Raw genomic sequence first — 19,362 nt, 5'->3', positions numbered from 1 at the left:
CGCTTTAGCTCGAACGCGTTACACCGACATCGCTGCAATGACACCTAACTACAGCTATGACGTACATCGACCGTCTGCCCTTCCTTTTCAGCGTCCCCTGGCCGTTGTCAAGACCGAAAACTTGCCATCCACTTCCTCGATCTTCGCAATAGACTTCTGATACCCCGGCTCCCTCTCCAGCCGGTCCAGATACGCAAACGTGACGGGAAACTCTGCCTCGGCCGAGCCGCCGTTCCACGGCCCCATATCCTGGCAGCGCGACCGTGCCGCCAGCAGCGGGAAGCTCAGCAGGATGTCGGCCGCCGTCAGGTGGTCGCCGCAGATGTAGCCCTGGCCGTCGGCCGGCTCGGGCGGATGCACCAGAAACGTCTCCATCAGCTGGAGGTTGCTGCGGATGTTGGGCAGCAGGAAGGCGCTGTTGATCTGGTTGGCTATGCTGCTGGTGAGGGGGCGCACGAACCAGGGAACGGTGGGTCCCTTGAGGGCTGGAGAGCGTCTCTGTGAGCGGAGGGCGGACGGAGACAAGGACGGCAGACGGAAGACCTACTCGACAGCACCAGGTAAAACACCAGATACGGCATCAGCGAGCCCTCAGCGTAGTACATCAGGTACTGGAAGCGCAGGTATGCTGCCGTCTCGCCGCCGAGCTGGCCTTGGCAGCCGTCACGCCAGCGCTTCGGCACCAGGTTGCTCTCTTGGCCAAAGTGCGAGCATAGGTAGTCCACGATGAAACCACTCTCGGCCAGCACCAGCGGCTCCGCGTCAGCCGGCGCACCCGCTGGCAGCACTGTCACTAGCGGCGACTTGCCTAGCGGAAATATTTTTTGTAACGTCGGCGGCGCGTACACGCCCTTGATGCGGTGGTAGATCTTCAGCTCGTACGGCACATCCAGGGCAACTATGCTGAGTCAGCAGATCAATGTACAGGGCCCGCCGACAAGAAGCTGCCATGTGACATACTCAGAAGCCAGAGAATCCGCTGCGCGCGCGAGCCATCGAGCCTAGACATGTATCAGGAAGCCGTACTCTCTTGTCCAGTTCCCTATCGGTCTTCGCCTGCCGTTTCATCGGCTGGGACAACACCTGGTGAAGACGTACCAGTGGAGCGTGATTTGGGCTTGCTTGTTGTCAGCCATTGTGGACGATGTGAAGTGCAACAGGGTTCTTGGAGAAAAACCGAGAGCCTTTGCGAATGATGGCTACTTATAAGCTGCTGCCAACTTGATCAGACGGGCTATCAGTTCGTCCGCCGGCCTCCCGTTTCTCGCTCTCGCATTTGCTTCGCGCAACGTCAGATTACGTCAGATCACATGACTCTACCAGTTGCTGTCCATCTTCTCGCATTACGCTCGTTCTCGTCGCCACTCGTCAAAATATATAAAATAATTACAGTAGAGGCGCAGTACAACCTTTACCCCTGGTACAGGCTCGTGAAGACGGCCGAGATGGCGACCTTGTCGTACTTGACGTACTTGCCGCGGCCCTTGTCGACGTCGTGGTACCGGTCGTAGAAGCGGTTGTAAAGCGGCTCCAGCATCTGCTGGATGTTGCGGGCAAAGGCCTGGCGCACCTCGCGTTCCATGGTGAACTGGCGGTGGCGTGCCAGCAGCTCGTCAAAGGAGGCGTTGAACGCGGTGAACTTGCCCTTGATGCTCTCGCGATCCTTGGACGAGAGGCCCTTGAGCACGGATGCCGAGTCGACGAAGCCTTGACCGGACTGCGGCCGTCCGGAGCCGCTGCTGCCGCCGCCGCCACCACCACCGCCGCCACCACCGCTGCCACCGCTGCGGTTCGTGTGGATGACGTCAAACAGGTGCATCGACACGTCCTTGCACGCGTCCAGATACACGGTCGCGGCCTTCTTGCGCCACGGGTCCACGACGCCGGCCAGCCGCGGCTGCAGCACGGCGGCCAGCTCTGACTCGCGCACCATCCGCTCGACCACGCTGATGCTGTTGGCCAGGAACACGCCCACCACCGGCTTGCGGCCCTGCAGCACCCGCGCCCGCGCGTCCAGCGCCGACAGCAGCGCGTCCACCGTGTCGGCGCAGTAGTGTGCAAAGATGTCGCGGCCGTCCGCGTTGACGTCAAACGACGCCAGGCTGGGGATCCCCTCGGACGAGCCCGATGCCGCCGCCGTGGCGGCTGCGGCTGCTGCTGCTGCTCCTGGCCCGGCTGCTGTCGATCCTGTCGATCCTGTCGACAGCGACGAGGCCAGGGTGGTCGTCGAGCCGAGGCCGCCGTATCGCCAGCCACCGTCACCCAGCGAGATCATGATGCTCGACAGCGGCCGCAGGAACTCGGTCATCACCTGCAGCCGCTGCATGGTCTCGGACACGACCGGCAGCACGCCCCCGTCGGGCGGCAGGGCCTGCATCGAGCCCGCTCGCCGTCGCACGTCGTCCAGAAGCTCGGCCAGCGATCCCTTGGCCGTCTCGCGCACCGGCTTCAGCGCTGCCGCCAACGACGCCTTCAGCTCGCCCGTGCGCGTCTCTAGCTGCCCTGACAGGCTCGACACGATCTCCACAATCTCATAGGCCAGGTAGCAGTCCGTCTGCGGGTGCGCCTTGATGTGGCCGTTCAGTTCGCGCAGCGTGCGAGCCAGCTCTGTCAGCGCGGGCTGGCACGCCGCCTGGAACACTGGGCCCCAGTCCTCGCGCGTGAACACGCTGCAGATGCTGTCGTACTCGGACAGGAACATGCCCTCCATCGCCTGCGTGTACGTGCTGATCCCATTCGTCCCTGGCCGGTACATCGCGTCCGCGTTCTTCTTCTTGGCCGTGTTGATGCTGGCTGACGCCAGGTTCTTGAGCGTGCCCGCCAGGTACGGCCCGCGCACCTCTGCGTAGATCTTGGCTACCGGCGACTCCGGTCCAGCGCCGCCGCCTGATGCTGCTGTTCCTGTTGTCCCGCTGGATTGTCGGTATGCTGCCGCCACGTGTGCGTTGATCAGTCCCAGCCGAGCTGTCAGGTCCTGTGAGAGCACCGGGAACGGCTTGTTCTTCGTCACGTAAAATAGCGGCTCGATCTCGCGTGGCGTCTCGGCTCGCAGCAGCTTGTCAAAGTACAGCTCCAGCTGCGAGTTGGCTGACCGGATCAGTCGCTGTAGCTCGCCAATCGTCTGCTGTGTCGACCGGATGTTTGATGCTTTCATGTCACCGAGCGACCGCTCTAGCCGCTGGATCGACGACAGGTACGCTGGCAGTCCGGCATTTTCTGGTCCTGTCCGAATGATCTGCTCCTCGTCGTTCTTGCTGTCGGCCGGCTGACGCACCCGCGCAATCGCTGCGATCACGTTGTCGATGTTGTGTCCTAGAACCTGCAGCCGCTTGGTCTCGCCGTTAAGCGGCCCTGCAACTTCGTGCACTCGCTTGCCCGTCGCATCCAGCCGGTTCAGACACGTCTCAATCTTTCTCGTCAGCTGCGATGTCCTCTCCAGCCGCGAGTTGAGCACGTCGACTTCGGCACGCGCTTCCTCTTCGGCTGCATGGCGGCTCAGGCTGGCGCTGGTGCCGCTTGCCGTCAGTCCGACAGCCATTCGTGCGATCGGCTGTGCGCGCAGATGTCGATAGTTGGAGGCCCTCTATCGGATAATCAGGCCGCGCCCCGTCAGCGTCTTGGTTGATGACGGCAGTGGGGAGACGAGTTCCAAACCGTCGTCCTTGTCGTTGCTGCAGCAGGGGTGACCCACTGTAGGCTGCCATGAATACTGGCTAAGCCGGAATTTCACTAGCTCCGAGACCCGGACGTGATAGCTCTATTCTCCACTCTACATAATAGTAGCTACAGCTCGTTCCTCGCAAAGTACTCTGTAACCAGCCGACACACTTTGTCACCGATCTCATCGACTTCTGCACGGGTCACATTATATGGCGGCGCGAGAATGATGTGGTCTCCCGAGACGCCATCCGCTGTGCCCGATCCCGGGTAGACCGCGATACCGTGCTGTGCGCTGAGGCCTAGCTCGGCTATCTTCATGGCCACCTGGCTCTCTGCTGGAAACGGGCGGGCTGTGGCCTTGTCCTGCACGAACTCAATGCCCCAGAAGAAGCCTCGGCCGCGAATGTTTCCCACGTTCGCATGGCTGCCGAGTCGCTGCACCAGCAGCCTTCCCAGGACAGCTCCCAAATCGCGCACGTTGGCGAGCAGATCCTCCTCGGCGACAATCTTCTGGACGGCCAGGGCGGCTGCACAGGCAACAGGGTGTCCCTGATATGTGTGCCCATGGACAAACGATCTGGAAACGTTAGCAGGTTTACCGGCCTCTTGAGAGCAGTACGTACCCTGTGCCTCGGCTGAAGGCATCGGTGACCTCGTGGCTGGCGAGAACGGCTGCAATGGGCTGATACCCTCCCCCCAGGCACTTGCCCATCGTCTGGATGTCAGGCACCACGTCTTCCTGCTGCCAGGCATGCAACGTGCCCGTGCGGCCCATGCCACACATCACCTCGTCCAAGATGAGCAGCGCGCCGTACTTGTGGCACACATCCCGGACAGCCTTGAAATACCCGGGCACAGCTGGGACGGCACCGAGAGCCTGTCGCGACACCGGTCAGTCTGGAAGAGCCAGGGAGAGAAAACGCAATAGGGACACGTACAGCGCCGACGACCGGCTCGGCTACAAAAGCGCAGACGGTGTGGGGACCGACCCGCTGGAACTCGGCGTCGAGTTCGGCCGCCAGCCGGGCGACGTAAGCCTCGTCCGACTCCTCGTCCTGGCTGGCCGCTCCCAGCTTGCCACGGTACGCGAAGCAGGGCAGCACGTGCGAGACGCCCGGCAGCAGCAGCGGCTCAAACTTCCTGCGCCGGAACGGATGGCCGCCCACGGAGAGCGAACCGAGCGTGATGCCGTGATACGACTGGTGGCGGGCGATGAAACGGAAGCGGTCGGGCTCGGGTTTCTGTTTCTCGAGAAAGTACTGTCGCGCCAGCTTCATGGCCGCCTCCATGGCCTCGGACCCGGAGCTGACAATGTATGCGCGCGCCATGTGGCCGTCGGTTGAGTCGACCAGGAAGCGGCACAGCTGCTCACACGCGGCGGTTGTATAAAAGGTGGTGGCACAGTAGGCGATCTGCGACATCTGCGCCATGGCCGCCTCGACCACGCGGCGGTCCCCGTGGCCGATGCAGGCGACGGCCGCGCCGCCCGATGCGTCGAGGATGGACCGGCCGTCGTCTAGCACGAGCCGGCTGCCGGATCCCTGCACAACACAGGGGAAGCTATGGTGCAGCTGGCGGTGCAGAACGGCTGAGTTGTAGCCGGCATTCGCCCCGGCAGGAGGCTGCTGCTGCTGGTCTAGATCAACCATGCTCTCGAAATTGTGTGTTGTGACGGGGGAATATGACGGGAAAGATGGCACCAGAAGCAAGCAGCAGGAGAGAGGGGAGAACAGCGACCTTTATTCCTCTAGTTTCAGTCCGGCGTTCCGTGAGAGTCGATCCAACACAGGCAGTGGCATCCGAGTGGGTATTACGGAAGCCAAGTCACATCTCGGATGAGGGCCAGAGACTAGCATGGGATTGGCAGGGCCAAGCGACTACAGAGCGGAGTGACAACGATCTGACGAGAACCGGCTATAGTAGCCATCCGTATAGAGCGTATTGATGCAACGTACGACGGGAAATGCAGCGTGGCAGCTCCTGTGTTTGTTCAGATACCCGGAACCAGTAACGACCCATCGGCCAACGACAGTTTTCGCCGAAATTGTACGTGCTACAGCTGAATTTTGCTCCGTAGTCCCTATTCGGCCGCGAGCCGTTACGCAATGGCCATTCCGAGATATGACGACCGGAAGCCAGACGTGCGTCATTTTAGAGGAAGCTACTCGTCCGCTTGGACAGTGCAACAGCAACCCTGGTCGGCTGCAGTGCAAGTACGACGGTCTAGTACGGCTTCGTGACTTTCCAGCTCGGGCCGAGAACAAAGGACCGCTAGTATTCCGAAGTGTCGTATAGTCCAGAGGGTGCGTCGAGACTAGCTGCTCGTTAGCAGTGCTACTATAGATGCATATATGCATCTATGTAGTAAACCGATATACCCACCCGAGACCTAATCCAGCACTTTTGCCCGTTGGTTGGCTGGCACAAAAATGGACAGACACCACTTAACGCGTAGACGCGTCTTGACGCGCCGTTCCTGCCCCCTCTCTGCTAATCGTCGTTTTCGTTTCTTCGGCGTCTTCCAATTTCATTCAACACCCCAGCATCCATCCATTCGCACAACAACACACGCAGGATGGACAGCCTTTTGCTTCGCGACGATGCGGCGCGCAACCGGGTTCGGCAGGCAGCCGAATTTCTCGATCCCAGCGACCAGAATGTGCGCAGCTACCGGCCAGACATCATCGTGATGCTGCAGAAAAACCAACGGCGGCTGGTGGTCAACCTAGACCACGTGCGCGATCACAACGCGGAGATGGCAGAGGGCCTGCTGATGCAGCCGTTTGACTTTACACTCGCGTTTAACCACGCGCTGAAGCAGATCGTCAAGACGGTGCCGCAGGCGCGGGCAGAGCAGACGGACGACGAGGTGCCGTACTACTGCGCATGGGCGGGCAGCTTTGGGCTGCACACATGCAATCCGCGGACGCTGTCGTCACAGCACCTGAACCAGATGGTGTCGATTGAAGGCATCGTGACGCGGTGCTCGCTGATCCACCCAAAGGTAGTCAAGAGCGTGCACCACAGCGAGGTGGAGGACAAATTTTACTACCGGGAGTACCGGGACCAGACGATGACGAACGGGGTGACGACGTCGAGCGCGTACCCGCAGCAGGACGAGAAGGGCAACGCGCTGGTGACGGAGTACGGTCTGTCGACGTACCGGGACAACCAGACGGTGTCGATCCAGGAGATGCCGGAGCGAGCGCCGGCCGGCCAGCTGCCACGTGGCGTGGACGTGATGCTGGACGACGACCTAGTGGATCGGGTCAAGCCGGGCGACCGGGTGCAGCTGGTGGGCATTTTCCGGACGCTGGGCAACCGCAACACGAACCACAACAGCGCGCTGTTCAAGACGATGCTGCTGGCGAACAATGTGGTGCTGCTGTCGTCCAAAGCGGGCGGCGGGGTGGCGACAGTGGACATTACGGACACGGACCTGCGCAACATCAACAAGGTGGCGAAGAAGAAGAACCTGTTTGAGCTGCTGTCGCAATCGCTGGCGCCGAGCATCTACGGGCACGACCACATCAAGAAGGCGGTGCTGCTGATGCTGCTGGGCGGGGTGGAGAAGAACCTGGAGAACGGGACGCATCTGCGAGGCGACATTAACATCCTGATGGTAGGCGACCCGTCGACGGCCAAGTCGCAGATGCTACGGTTTGTGCTGAACACGGCGCCGCTGGCGATCGCGACGACGGGACGGGGATCGTCAGGCGTCGGTCTGACGGCAGCGGTGACGACGGACAAGGAGACGGGCGAGCGGCGACTAGAGGCGGGCGCGATGGTGATGGCAGACCGGGGCGTGGTGTGCATCGACGAGTTTGACAAGATGTCGGACATTGACCGGGTGGCGATTCACGAGGTGATGGAACAGCAGACGGTGACGATTGCCAAGGCCGGCATCCACACGTCGCTGAACGCGCGCTGCAGCGTGGTGGCAGCGGCGAACCCGGTCTTTGGCCAGTACGATCCACACAAGGATCCGCACAAGAACATTGCGCTGCCGGACTCGCTGCTCTCGCGTTTCGATCTGCTGTTTGTGGTGACGGACGACATCGAAGACGCACGTGACCGGCACATTTCAGAGCACGTGCTTCGCATGCACCGGTACCGTCAGCCGGGTACGGAGGAAGGCGCGCCTGTGCGCGAGACGGGCGGCCAGTCGCTGGGTGTGGGCATGCAGAGCCAGAGCGACGCAGCATCGCAGCGGCCGGTCGACGTGTACGAGAAGCACAACGACATGCTGCACTCGGGGGCGCTGGCCGGGGCAGCAGCAGCGGGTGGGCGACGAGGCAGCGAGAGAGCAGCGAGCCGGAAGCGGGAACTGCTGAGCATTCCGTTCTTGAAAAAGTACATCCAGTACGCCAAGACACGAGTGCGACCAGTGTTGACGCAAGAGGCGTCGGACCGGATCTCGGACATTTACGTGGCGCTGCGCAACGACGAGATGGAGGGCAACCAGCGACGAACGAGTCCGATGACGGTGCGGACGCTGGAGACGCTGATCCGGCTGGCGACAGCACATGCCAAGTCGCGGCTGTCGAACCGGATCGAGGAGCGTGACGCAGCGGCAGCCGAGGCGATCCTGCGCTTTGCGCTCTTCAAAGAGGTGGTGGAGGACGAGTCGCGGCGGAAGAAGCGCAAGACGCGGCCGATGGAGGAAGATCGGTCGAGCAGTGACGAGGAAGAGGATGAGGATGAAAACGAAGATGGGGACGACGGGGGCGACGATGCGGACGATCGTCGGCGTGCCGGTGCGACAGCCTCGCGATCAACCCGAGCAGCAGCACGATCGGCGAGAGGGCAGGAAGCAGTAGCAGCAGCAGCAGAAGAAGAAGAGGAGGACAGCGAGATGAGGACCGCAGCAGCGACGCCGCTTCGACGGTCTGGTCGAAGCGGTGCGACGGCGACGACGACGTCACAGTCCAGCGTGTCGTTTGCGTCTTCGCTGCCGGCATCGCGTCTGGTCGGCTCGCAGACAGAGACGTCGCAGGCACGAACAGACGAGGAGGAGGAGGAGGAGGATGAGCTGGCCAGCGGGGCGGCAGCACTGCGCATCGGGACATCGACTGCAGGGACATCCGTTGCAGGGACACCGATCAGCGCTGCTCGGCTGGCGACATTCCGGCGCGTCTTGGGACAGCTGCAGTCGACGAGCCTGTTCGAGAACGAGACGGCCGACGTGGACGCCATCGTGACGGCGGTCAACGGCAAGGTCGGGTCACAGGGCGGCGCTTTTAGCCGCGAAGAGGCCGTCAAGGCGCTCGAGAAGATGGACAAGGACAACCAGATTATGTGAGTGGCTGGAGGCGTGGAGGTGGAGTGAAGTCGTGCTTTTGCTAACCAGGAACAGGTATCCGGGCGGGAATGTTGTCTACCAGATCTGATGGCGGGGAGAAGGGCGTCTGGGGACAGATCGGACGGACGACTGGACGATGGTGCATTATTGGTCTATATACGAGATGTTCTATATCAAGCCAAGGTCTATGAGCGATGTGCTTAGTCAGCATTAACGAGGGATGAGCAGTTGTGTAATTCTTAGCGGCGATCCCCTCGCAGCAGTCCGTTTTGGCGCAGACGCGTCTCGTAGGCGGTGCAGCGATCGTCGACGCGCTCGCCGTTCCAGGTCTCACGGCCGTCGGGGTCGCGGCCCAAGACGGCGACGCCGACCTGCTGGATGGCAAAGCTAGCGGCCACGTTGCCCCAGACGGCCGCCTGCTCGAGGCCGTGGCCGCGGGCGAGCGCGAGGGCCATGGCGCCCATGAAGGCGTTGCCACCACCGGTCGGATCGACGACAGGACTTGTTCTGGGGGTGTTATCGTCGTCGTCCTTGTCGCTCGTTCCAAAGACGGCCGGCACCCAGATCTCGAGACCGGGATCGACCTCGATCTCCTCGCGGGCGATGGCGCCCTCGTCGTCCTGCTGCAGGCCGGCAAACAGGGCCTCCATATCGATATCGGGACGCAAGCCGCCATGGAGGTTCTGAGGGGGTGGACCAGACTGCTGTGTTGTATGTGTGTCTTGTGTCTCTTGCAGTCGGACGGAGAGAAGGGACAGCTGGGGATGTTGTTTGGGTTCCTGCTCTTTGTCTCTCCCATTCTCCTTCTCCTTCTCCTTGTCTTTCTCTTTCTCCTTTTCTTTCTCTCTCTCTCCCCTCCTCTCCTGCCGGTTGCGTCGGCGCCGGCCACCATTCTTGGCCACGTAGCAGCCGAGCTCGGCGGCCCGCACGACGATGGCGTACGACTGCAGCGGCATAGCGGCCAGAAGCTGTTCGCAGGCGCGCTCGACAGCGGCAGCAGACGGCCGACCAGACGCAGGATCGAGGCCGCCGTCGGGGTCGCCCATGTAGGCGGCCAGCTCGGCATGATTCGGGCTGCAGACGTCGACGACCGGGAGGGTGTTGGTGCAGTCGAGCAGCTCGTCGGGCGAGCACCGATCGGGGACCGGTTCCCAGACGATGTAGGGACGGGCACCGGACGCCTTGAGCTGGCGCCGCCTGGTCAACAGGTCGGCCACCAGTTCGCGACAGCGCCCGGCCGAGCTGACAATGTGGACGGAGCGGGCACGCAGCAGCGGCGGCGGCAGGTCGGCCGCCGTTAGCCGTACCTTGGGCGTGGTGTAGCGGAAGGCGCGGCGCTCGCCGACGTCGTAGCCGTTCCAGCCGCGCGTCGTCAGCCGGCCGGCATCTTCGCGCAGCACCACGGCCGTCTGCCAGCCGTCGATCTGGGCGCGCATCGCGGCCGGAAAGTCAGACCCCTGGTCGACCACCCAGCCGATCGAACGCGACAGCCGCGGCGCCGGCGAGAAGAGCCGCGCACCCAGAGCCGCGTAGGCACCCGCACCGCCGAGAACGTCGCGCACCGGCGGCCGTGGCGGGAGATACTCAATGTCGTCTGGACGTGTGAGCGAAGGCAGAAGGCGTGTGAGGGACGCATGAAGGACGAAGCAAGCATGCGAGACACACCTATGATCAACATGCCCAGCGACACAAAGTCCACGGCTGCATCCGTGACATTGTCCTCGACCTCTTCGACCTCCTCGCTCGTTCTCTGCTCTTCTGCCGTATCAGATGGCTGTCGATGCTCCATGTTGATGACTCAGGGAGGTAATGATCACTGTGTTTCTGCTCCTTCCGCTCGCGGAAGTTGGACATACGCTAGCCTAATCGGCCGGCTGACAGACCGAAAAGGACAGAGGCAACCGAGAAGAAACAGTCCAAGATGGCCAGACAGTCCGAGATGGAGACAATCCGAGATGCCAGAAGACGTCAGAGAGCCCAGACTTTGCATTGGGCTAACAAGCAGCGGCATCCCAGCCGACGACATCTTACGAGCGCCCGTGTCCGTGCCGGCTCTCACACTGCAGTGGGGCATGCACTAAAAGTACAGAGAGGGGTGGCCCTAGCGCCGCTCAGGAGAGCTGTCCCGCCAGGTGGTTTTTCCGAAAGTCCAGGGGTTGCGCATCCGTCAGAGAAGCAGACACTCGACAGATTGTCATCTCGGACGACCAGGCAGCGGCTTTTTTGTCTCTGCGGTTCTTCTGTTCTTTCGTGCTCAGTCTTTTCACTGCTGCCATTGCTGTCTTGTCTTTCGTCCCATTCGTCGCTCCTCGTCTCTCGCCAACATGCCTCTCGCCAACATGGCTACCAACAACATGCACAACCTGACGACGCTCATCAAACGGTGCGTTTCTGTCTTTCTGTCTTACTGTTCTCTCGTCTCCCCCTGCTGACTGACTGCCCAGGCTCGAAGCTGCCACGGCCCGCCTCGAGGACATCGCCTCGTCCACGATCGAGCTTCCCCAGGCCGTTCCTGGTCTCCAGGAGGGTGCTATGTCGGCTGCTCCGGCTCCCCCGATCGTCTCGGTGGCTGCACCGACCCCGACAGCGACGGCTCCCCCACCAGCTCCAGCGCCGGCTGCGGCATCCGCACTGCCGGCCGAGGAGCTCCCCGAGTCGATCGAGGACTTTGACGTCTTCCTTGCCGGCGCCGTGGCCAAGTTCGTCGACCTCAGCCGCAAGCATGGCGGCGTGGTGGCTGAGCAGGCCGACAAGGTGCTCGAGGGCTTCCGGGCCCAGCGCACCTTTCTCCTCATCTCCACCAAGGCCAAGAAGCCCGACATGACCGGCTCCGAGATGTCTGTCTACCAGGACCTGCTCAAGCCCATCAACGAGGCCCTCATGGCCGCCGTCAACATCAAGGACGCCAACCGCGGCTCGCCCGACTTCAATCAGCTCAGCGCCGTGTCCGAGGGCATCATGGTCCTGGCCTGGGTCACCGTCGACAACCGGCCCTACAAGCACGTGGAGGAGTCGCTGGGGTCGGCCCAGTTCTTTGGCAACCGGGTCTTGAAGGAGTTCAAGGAGAAGTGGGTTCTTTCCCCATCGCTTTCTGTCCTTCCTCTCAAACCTCCCCCCTCTTCTAACCTCACAACAGAGACCCTCTGCAGGTCGAATGGGTCCAGTCTTTCTACCAGGTCTTCCGCGACCTGACCGACTTCGTCAAGCAGCACTTTTCCGGCGGCCTGTCGTGGAATCCCCAGGGCGCGTCGGCCGTCCAGGTGGCCCAGCAGCTGACGTCTGCCACCGACTCTGCGGCTGCACCGCCTCCACCGGCCCCTTCGTCGGGCGGTCCGCCACCACCGCCGCCACCACCGCCGCCAGGCCCGCCGCCCATGCTGCAGATCAAGACCGAGTCGGCGCCGGCGGCGAGCAGGAGCAGCACGACCGCGCACGGGGCTGTGTTTGCGGAGCTCAACAAGGGCGAGGCCGTCACGGCCGGACTGCGCAAAGTGGACCGATCACAGATGACGCACAAGAACCCGTCGCTGCGTGCTGGCTCGACGGTGCCGGACGGCAGCACAGCCGCTCTCCGGGGCAAGAGCCCGGTGCCGGGCAAGAAACCCAAGCCTGAGAGCATGCGGGTCAAGAAGCCGGCGCGCAAGGAGCTGGACGGCAACAAGTGGACGATCGAGAACTACGATCGCGAGGCGGCCGCAGCAGCCGGTGGCCCGATCGAGATTGATGCCTCCATCGGCCAGTCGATCCTCATCAGCAAGACCGCCAACACCACCGTCATCATCCATGGCAAGGCCAACGCCGTCACCATCGAAAACACTAGCCGGCTCTCGCTCGTGCTCGACTCGCTCGTCTCGTCTGTCGACGTCGTCAAGTCCCAGAATCTCGCCCTGCAGGTCCTCGGTTCTATTCCTACCGTCATGCTCGATCAGGTCGATGGCGCCCAGATCTACCTCAGCCGCGAAAGCACCGCCACCCAGGTCGTCATGAGCAAGACCGATGGCGTCAACCTCAATGTCCTTCCCGCCACCACCGACGACGACCCCGACGGCGAAAATGCCGACTACAAAGAGGTGCCCCTGCCCTCTCAGATCTGCTCCTACTTTGACCCAGCCAAGGGCACCTTGGTTAGCGAGATCATTGCGCACGCTGGATAGGGATCGCAAAGACAGATGTGATGGGAGGGAGCGAGAAGGTGCAAGACAAAAGACAACAGATAGTAGTGTAGTATTTTGTATACGAAAGCGTTCAGCGATTCTTCTGCCTATTGCACATTCTATTCTAGCCAATCTACGGAGTAAGATACATCCAATGGACAATATGCATTACGTAATCCTCACAGCTTCGCCTTGGCCGTTTCCAGCGTCGGCAGTAGCAGGTCGCGAATGTCGCCAGCGGCCTCGTTCAGGTAGAAGCTCATCCGGGTGCTTCCCAGGCCCTTGGACACGATGTTAAAGTTAAGGCTGTGAGGCAGCAGTTAGCCAATGAGCAGAACAGCATAGCACAATCACGCCAACTCACCTGTTCTCGTTGATCATGTAAGCAATGCCAAAGCCCTCGTCGACGACTTGGCTCCACCCGTAGCCGTTGAAGAACTCGGAGCTCAGCTGACTCGTCGACAGGAACCACTTGCTCGAGTATGCATACGCCGGGTCCGCGTAGATGGCCGGCACTTCTTCGCCGGGCTCCAGCAGCTTGCGCAGCCCAAAGAGATGCCTATCGACACCCTTGCCATCCGATGCCGCCGCAATGTACTCCAGGTGCGCGTCAATGGCCGCACGGAACAGCTTCTGGCGCGTGGCCGCATCGACGCTGTCGGCATCACTGCCAGGACCGGCCATGGCGCGGCAAAAGGCCACCGACTCCTCCGACACAGAACGACACGTCTCGGTGCGACCGAGCTGGAAGCGACGCGTCGTTGCCGATTCGTACGTCGGTCGGTTCTTGCCGTACATCTTGAAGTAGGCCAGCTGGATGACCATCTGCACATACGCGTCGGGCGAGCAGCGGAACTTCTTGATCAGGCCCTTGCCGTAGCCCTGGTACGCCTGCACGGCCAGCTCGTGGCGCCCGATCACGTCGGCAAAGTGCTCGCCGGCTGCTGCAATCGCCGCCGTCAGCGGCTCCGTCAGCCGGAAGTCCACCGCCACCGGCTCGGGCAGGTCGGCGCGCACGTGCGGATCGTTGAGCGCGTCCAGCTTGTTGTTGAAGATCGCATCGCATACCCAGTCGTTGAGACGGTGTGTCGGCGTGCCGTCCATCATGCTGTGCTCGCCGATAAAGCCGGCCGTGCCGTTGTCGTTGACGATGAACTGCAGCGGCTTGTCAAACCAGCGGTTCGACCCGTCACCGTGCCAGTATTGGTGTGCCCGCTCCTCCAGCGTGACCGGTGCCGCATCGTCGAGGCAGACGAGGAAGGCCGCCGAGTCAATTGTTGAAAGCGCCTCGGCGTTGACCGGGCTCGCTGCCGCCAGAGCTGTCCGCACATCCGTCCAGACGTCGCGATTCTCTGACGTCAGGAAGCCGACCGGTGGCGCTGGACCCGACGCCCCGCTGGCCAGCTCGTAGACACGACGGAATTGCGCCTCGAGTTCGCTGGCGTTCAGCGTGCGGCCGCCCGCCTCGTGCACCACCTTGTAGAAGCGGTTCTTGCGTGCCACGATAATGTGCTTGTTCGTCGCCGCCTCGTGCTTCTCTGCGTAGTCCTTGGGCCGCGCTGGAATCCGGTCACAGTTGAACATCCACTTGTAGCTGTCCATGCAGACTGGCAGCCCCTTCATGTACTCAGGCTCGAGCGTGCCCGAGTCGACGAGCTTCTTGAACGCGAGCGCGGCCGTCGTGACCGCTGCCGCCCGCTTGGCTGGATCGCGACGGCGACGATCATCGCGATGTGAGTAAAAATACGACACGTACGGCACCACGGGATCGCGGTATGCCAGATAGGCCGCGTCGTTCCACCACTCCGACAGCCAATTCTTCACGCTGGCGTCGTCGCGCTGAGCCACCAGCTTGGCCTGCAATCGCTGGCCCACGCCGCCTGGTCGGATGAACTCTGCCACCGCAGCCTCGCTCTTAGCTACGTCTTCGGTTGGGTAGAGCGCCCGCAGCGACTTGACGTAGCGAGCAGCCGTCTCCTCGAGCGTCGGCACGGGCAGCCGCGGCAGCGATTCTTGGAACCGCAGCATCGGACCCTTTGAGTTGTCCTCGGCGTATCCTAAACAGGACCGTCAGATCGAAAGCGACACAACTGCAAAGTATGAAGAGGTGGCGGCTTACCCTTGGGGATCGGCTTGGAGCTGCTGTTTCGTTTTGGTGGTGCCATTGTGAAACTGGACTGAAGAAGGGAGTTGGTGAGAGCGGATGGGAAGAGGAGAGGAAGGGGTTGGATGACCTACCAATCGTGTTCTTGCCGATAGATACGCGCTGTTTGTGCTGCTGCTGCCACTCCTGAGAACAGAAGACTTCGCTCCAGCCCGTGCAGCCGCCGCAAACATCCCCGACAGTATGACAGATTGGGAGAGGAGCTGGGAGGAGAGTCTGGCGTGTGTGTGTGATGTTGTTTGTTTGGGAAGAAAAGGACGTACAGCTTGTCGCCCTGTCTCTGTCGACACAAGACGACGGCCTGTCTGTTTTAGGCTGGTGCCAACGATCGCCGAGGTGCTTTTCGGCTCCTGAGAGTGGATGCAGGGCGTTTGGTGGGGAATGCTGGGAACGGGGCCCTGAAGCGGGTCGGCCTTGTTATATGTACTGTGTACGCTGTATGGAGTACGAAGTACGGAGTACGGAGTAGAGTATCGTGCCTTCCTCTCCGGCGACGCGCTCGGGATTGTGGAACTTTTCCTTTTTCGCCAGGAGCGAGCGAGACCGCAGGCTAACACGGCTGACAGCACCGAACGAGCAGGAGACTGAGAGCGTCAGCACCTATTAGCCATAAAGCCGAGATCTTCCCAACGAACAGCAGCTCCTAAGCCGCAAGCCCACATGGCCTAAACCATCTGGATGAACCCCTCCCGCTACCTTCCATTGAGCCGAGGCATCTCCGTGCCATGGGGCATGCTGCGGGAAGTGGCCACCCCAGCTTTTGCCGCCCCGGTTTTCCTCCAAGCCTAATGCATGTCAAACGTCTTTCACATGATTCGACCTGTTTGCGGACGAAGGGGCCAGCAGCCGGCGCAAGGACGACGACAGATTATTACTCATTCTTATTCGCACCCTGAACTACTAGAATCACATGTATTTAATACAAAGCTGTTCTGCCAGACTTTGTCCCATCCCACACGCACGTGTCCTTGACAAACCCGGCACCCCATGAAGAACGTGAGAAAAGAAGGATGAGTAAAGACGGAAGACTGCCGGGCGAAAATGAAACGTGAGAAGCAAAAAAAGAAAGGCAAGCAAGCAAGCAAGCAAGCAAGAGCAGCGAGCAAGCAGACATAGATCACGACAGACTAGACAATGGAAGCCCAGATAAATACCAACCCTTGGAAAACGCCGATTCTCTTCTGCCAAGACCTTCCTATCGTTTTCACCGGGCAGCCACGGCCAGCCAGCCAGCTGCACGCCTCACAGCTCGACGCTTCGGACGGCACCACTGGCGCTCAGCGGCTGCACCGATCCCACGGCAGCTGTCGCTGGCTGCAGCGTCAGACGCGGCCCATCGACCAGGCCGTGGTCGCCTCCCGTCACCGCGGCCAGCTTCAGATTCTCCTGCACTTCCTGCACGCGCCGCTTGAACGAGAGCCGGTCCAGGAAGAGCTGCTGCCGTCCGCGTTCCAGCTCTCTCCGCTCGGCCTGCAGCATCGCCTCCATCTCGTTGAAGTACTTGAGCTTTAGCTCCATCTTCTGCAGCGTCACGTTCACTGCCGCCGACACCAGTCGGCTCATCTCCCGCTCCTCATGCGACGCCAGCCCGCCCGACCGCGCTCCGATCGATGCCAACGGCACGCTCGCCAGATCCCGCGTGCTCTGCTGTGCCGCCGCCTTGGCCGACCGCTTCATCGCCACGGCCGTGTCCTTCTCGCCATCATTGTCTGCCTGTGTCGCGTCCACGTCCATTGCGTCGTCCGTGCCGGCCTCCTTGCTAGCTGTCGTCGCGGAAGCCGTCGCTGTCGTCGTCGCTGTCTCCTTGCCCTTGTCATCCGCCTCGTCCGTGCTCCCGCCGCCCGACTCCAGCTTCCGCTGCAGCCCCTTCTTCAGCTCGTCCAGCGACTTGCTGGCCGCCGCCGCCGTGCTCGCCGGATCGGCCAGGCTGGCCAGGAACCCAATTACAGACATCACCGGATTGTCGGCTTGGTTGAACGGCAGCCGCCCGCCACCACCGCCCAGGATCGACAGGCCAACCGGGCCCGACTCGGTGATCTCCGAGTCGAGGTACTTGGACTCGATATCCAGCTGCAGAAACTGCAAAACACACTCCTCGCGCGTCCGCGTGCCCACGTGGTCGGCCACCTGGCCCCAGTCGTCGTCGAAGCGCTCAATGGCCTCCAGCAGCCGCACCAGCTCGGCATCGCTCCATGGCGCGTCCCGGTCGAGGATGGACGAGTACGTCGGGTTCTCCATCCGCAGATACTGTGCGCTCGTCTGGTTGCCGGCCATGCGCCCCTCCAGGTAGCAGCTCGGGCAGAGGTCGTACTGGGCCCGCGGGTTGTCCTCCGCCTGCGGATTGTGGTAGTAGATGCGCGTGCAGTCGATGCCGCACAGGTGGCAGTTGACCTTGACGCTCGGTTTCTTGGTCAGCTCGTCGCCTGACGGCGTGCCGCCGCTCTGCACGCCGTTAGCAGCAGCAGCACCGTGAGCCTCGCCGTTGGTCTTGGTCTCGGTCTTGTTGACCTTGGCGCCCCGCGCGTTGGCTTCGTAGATGTTGCGCCCGACCTCCAGGCTGAGCTCCGACTTGGGCACCGTCCCGGCAGCCGCTCGCGCATCGGTGTCTGGGTGCCGCTTGCCTTTGAGGATGACGGGGTCGGCGGCCGGCTGCCACGGCTGGAGGCCGCGCGGCGTGTCTGCAATGATCTTGAAATGGCCGGTGAAGGGAGGGCCGACGTGCGATGGCCGCTGCTCGTAGTCCACTTGGTAGTTGATGAGTCCCCACTGCTCGAGGAAGGCGTGCACCCGCATGATGGCACAGACGTCGCCCGCGAGATTGCGCCGGCACGCCGTCACCGTCAGGTACTCGATGGGGTTCAGTCGGTACGTGTTGATCATAAAGTCGCGGTAGTCCTTGTAGACGTGTGGCGTCTTGCTCCGGTTGCGGTTGTTGAAGAACTCGGGCAGCGCTTTCCGCTCAATGTTGTGAATCTTGTTCATGTCAAACCAGGTGCTGTAGCTAGGCAGTATGATGGCGTGAGTCTGCGCAATGAGATGCTCACGAGCTGCGTTCTCGATCGACTCCTTGGTCTTGGAGCCGTTGATGCTGCCGACCGCACCCGCACCCGCACCCTCGCCGTCCTCGCCAGTACCTTCAAGGATGCTCACATCCACGCCCACAGCATCGACGCCATCGTCGTCAACACCGGCACCGCCATCTTCGCTCTTGTTCTTGCTGCCGACATCGTCCGCAATGTTGCTCGCGTCGCCCATCTCTTCATCCTCGCCGACAGCGGTGTCCGCCACCGCTGCGGAAGGCGCATCGAGTGGGTTGTCGGAGAAGCCAGTCACGGCGGGCGTGCTGCTGTCTTCCTTGATAGCAGGTTCTGGTACGGCAGCCGCATCGGACGCTTCGTCCTCGCCCATCTGGATGTCTGATAGCGAATAGGTCAGCAAACTGGCTGGACTTCCACCCGGCCGGTCTCATAGGCTCTCCTCTCGTACCGTTGACCGCAACTCCTGATGCATCAGGGTCTTGTGCAAGATTGTGGCTGCTGTTGGGCGTCGCGCCATTGGAGGGGCTGCCAAACTTGACCGAGTCGTCCTCCATGGTGATGAGCGGAGACACGAACAGCGAGAAATCTATCGCAGAGGCCAGGCAGCCAGCGATGGAAGGTGGATTTTCTGAATGCTGCAGGCACAAGGCGAAAAAGGGTCGCGACGCAGCGGACAAATTAGCAAGGGTCAACAAGTGCCAACAGGATCAGTAAAAGTCGCAATGCGATCGGCACAACGGCGTCGTTGGCGTGGAGGACGAAGCGGCTCCCGCTGTACGGTATTTTATGAGATGGACGGGGGGCTGTTGCTGGGGCAGCTCGCGAGTTGTGTATTCGAAGGGGGGTGGGACTTCTCCGATTGATCGATCCGAAGGCTGGGTCGCGTTTGGAGCAAAAAAAACGAGCTTGAGGCGCGCGCAGCCCAGGATGTTTCGGCCTCAGGCATACACTTTTGAGCTGGCTTTGCGGCCTCAGGCAGCACAGACCGCATGGCGGAACCTTGGCTCGTGCCTCCGAAAGCGCTGCAGCCCCAGCTACCTCGGG

The 19,362-nt window shown here is 61.7% G+C and overlaps 7 protein-coding genes across 7 annotated transcripts; 2 read left to right on the top strand and 5 right to left on the bottom strand.

The window, feature by feature from the left end:
• Positions 1-87: 87 nt before the first annotated feature.
• On the bottom strand, positions 88-1,136 carry CMQ_1001 (glutathione s-transferase; the record flags this gene model as incomplete). The annotated part of the gene is made up of 4 exons (XM_014318080.1): positions 88-485; positions 548-898; positions 961-1,001; positions 1,099-1,136. 4 exons carry the CDS (start codon positions 1,134-1,136, stop codon positions 88-90), a joined length of 828 nt encoding a protein of 275 aa, XP_014173555.1.
• A 275-nt stretch (positions 1,137-1,411) lies between these two features.
• Positions 1,412-5,309, bottom strand: CMQ_1600 (exocyst complex protein exo70; the record flags this gene model as incomplete). Its single annotated transcript, XM_014318679.1, has 5 exons — positions 1,412-2,102; positions 2,211-3,550; positions 3,829-4,237; positions 4,284-4,537; positions 4,599-5,309. 5 exons carry the CDS (start codon positions 5,307-5,309, stop codon positions 1,412-1,414), a joined length of 3,405 nt encoding a protein of 1,134 aa, XP_014174154.1.
• Positions 5,310-6,235: 926 nt separating this feature from the next.
• Positions 6,236-9,050, top strand: CMQ_848 (DNA replication licensing factor mcm3; the record flags this gene model as incomplete). Its single annotated transcript, XM_014317927.1, has 3 exons — positions 6,236-7,447; positions 7,643-8,958; positions 9,017-9,050. 3 exons carry the CDS (start codon positions 6,236-6,238, stop codon positions 9,048-9,050), a joined length of 2,562 nt encoding a protein of 853 aa, XP_014173402.1.
• Positions 9,051-9,201: 151 nt separating this feature from the next.
• CMQ_661 (carbohydrate/purine kinase) lies at positions 9,202-10,751 on the bottom strand (the record flags this gene model as incomplete). The annotated part of the gene is made up of 3 exons (XM_014317740.1): positions 9,202-9,645; positions 9,865-10,556; positions 10,628-10,751. The coding sequence occupies 3 exons, from the start codon at positions 10,749-10,751 to the stop codon at positions 9,202-9,204; spliced, it is 1,260 nt and encodes a 419-aa protein (XP_014173215.1).
• A 535-nt stretch (positions 10,752-11,286) lies between these two features.
• Positions 11,287-13,116, top strand: CMQ_1428 (adenylyl cyclase-associated protein; the record flags this gene model as incomplete). The annotated part of the gene is made up of 3 exons (XM_014318507.1): positions 11,287-11,345; positions 11,407-12,030; positions 12,099-13,116. 3 exons carry the CDS (start codon positions 11,287-11,289, stop codon positions 13,114-13,116), a joined length of 1,701 nt encoding a protein of 566 aa, XP_014173982.1.
• Positions 13,117-13,295: 179 nt separating this feature from the next.
• Positions 13,296-15,281, bottom strand: CMQ_1282 (carnitine acetyl transferase; the record flags this gene model as incomplete). Its single annotated transcript, XM_014318361.1, has 3 exons — positions 13,296-13,422; positions 13,481-15,173; positions 15,236-15,281. The coding sequence occupies 3 exons, from the start codon at positions 15,279-15,281 to the stop codon at positions 13,296-13,298; spliced, it is 1,866 nt and encodes a 621-aa protein (XP_014173836.1).
• Positions 15,282-16,522: 1,241 nt separating this feature from the next.
• On the bottom strand, positions 16,523-18,872 carry CMQ_522 (rsc complex subunit; the record flags this gene model as incomplete). Its single annotated transcript, XM_014317601.1, has 2 exons — positions 16,523-18,696; positions 18,767-18,872. The coding sequence occupies 2 exons, from the start codon at positions 18,870-18,872 to the stop codon at positions 16,523-16,525; spliced, it is 2,280 nt and encodes a 759-aa protein (XP_014173076.1).
• Positions 18,873-19,362: the final 490 nt, after the last annotated feature.

Source organism: Grosmannia clavigera, assembly GCF_000143105.1.
Source record: "Grosmannia clavigera kw1407 unplaced genomic scaffold GCSC_140, whole genome shotgun sequence".
Classification (NCBI taxonomy): domain Eukaryota; kingdom Fungi; phylum Ascomycota; class Sordariomycetes; order Ophiostomatales; family Ophiostomataceae; genus Leptographium; species Leptographium clavigerum.
Note: the sequence above shows the minus strand (reverse complement) of the source record. Positions and strands in the feature narration are given on the sequence as shown.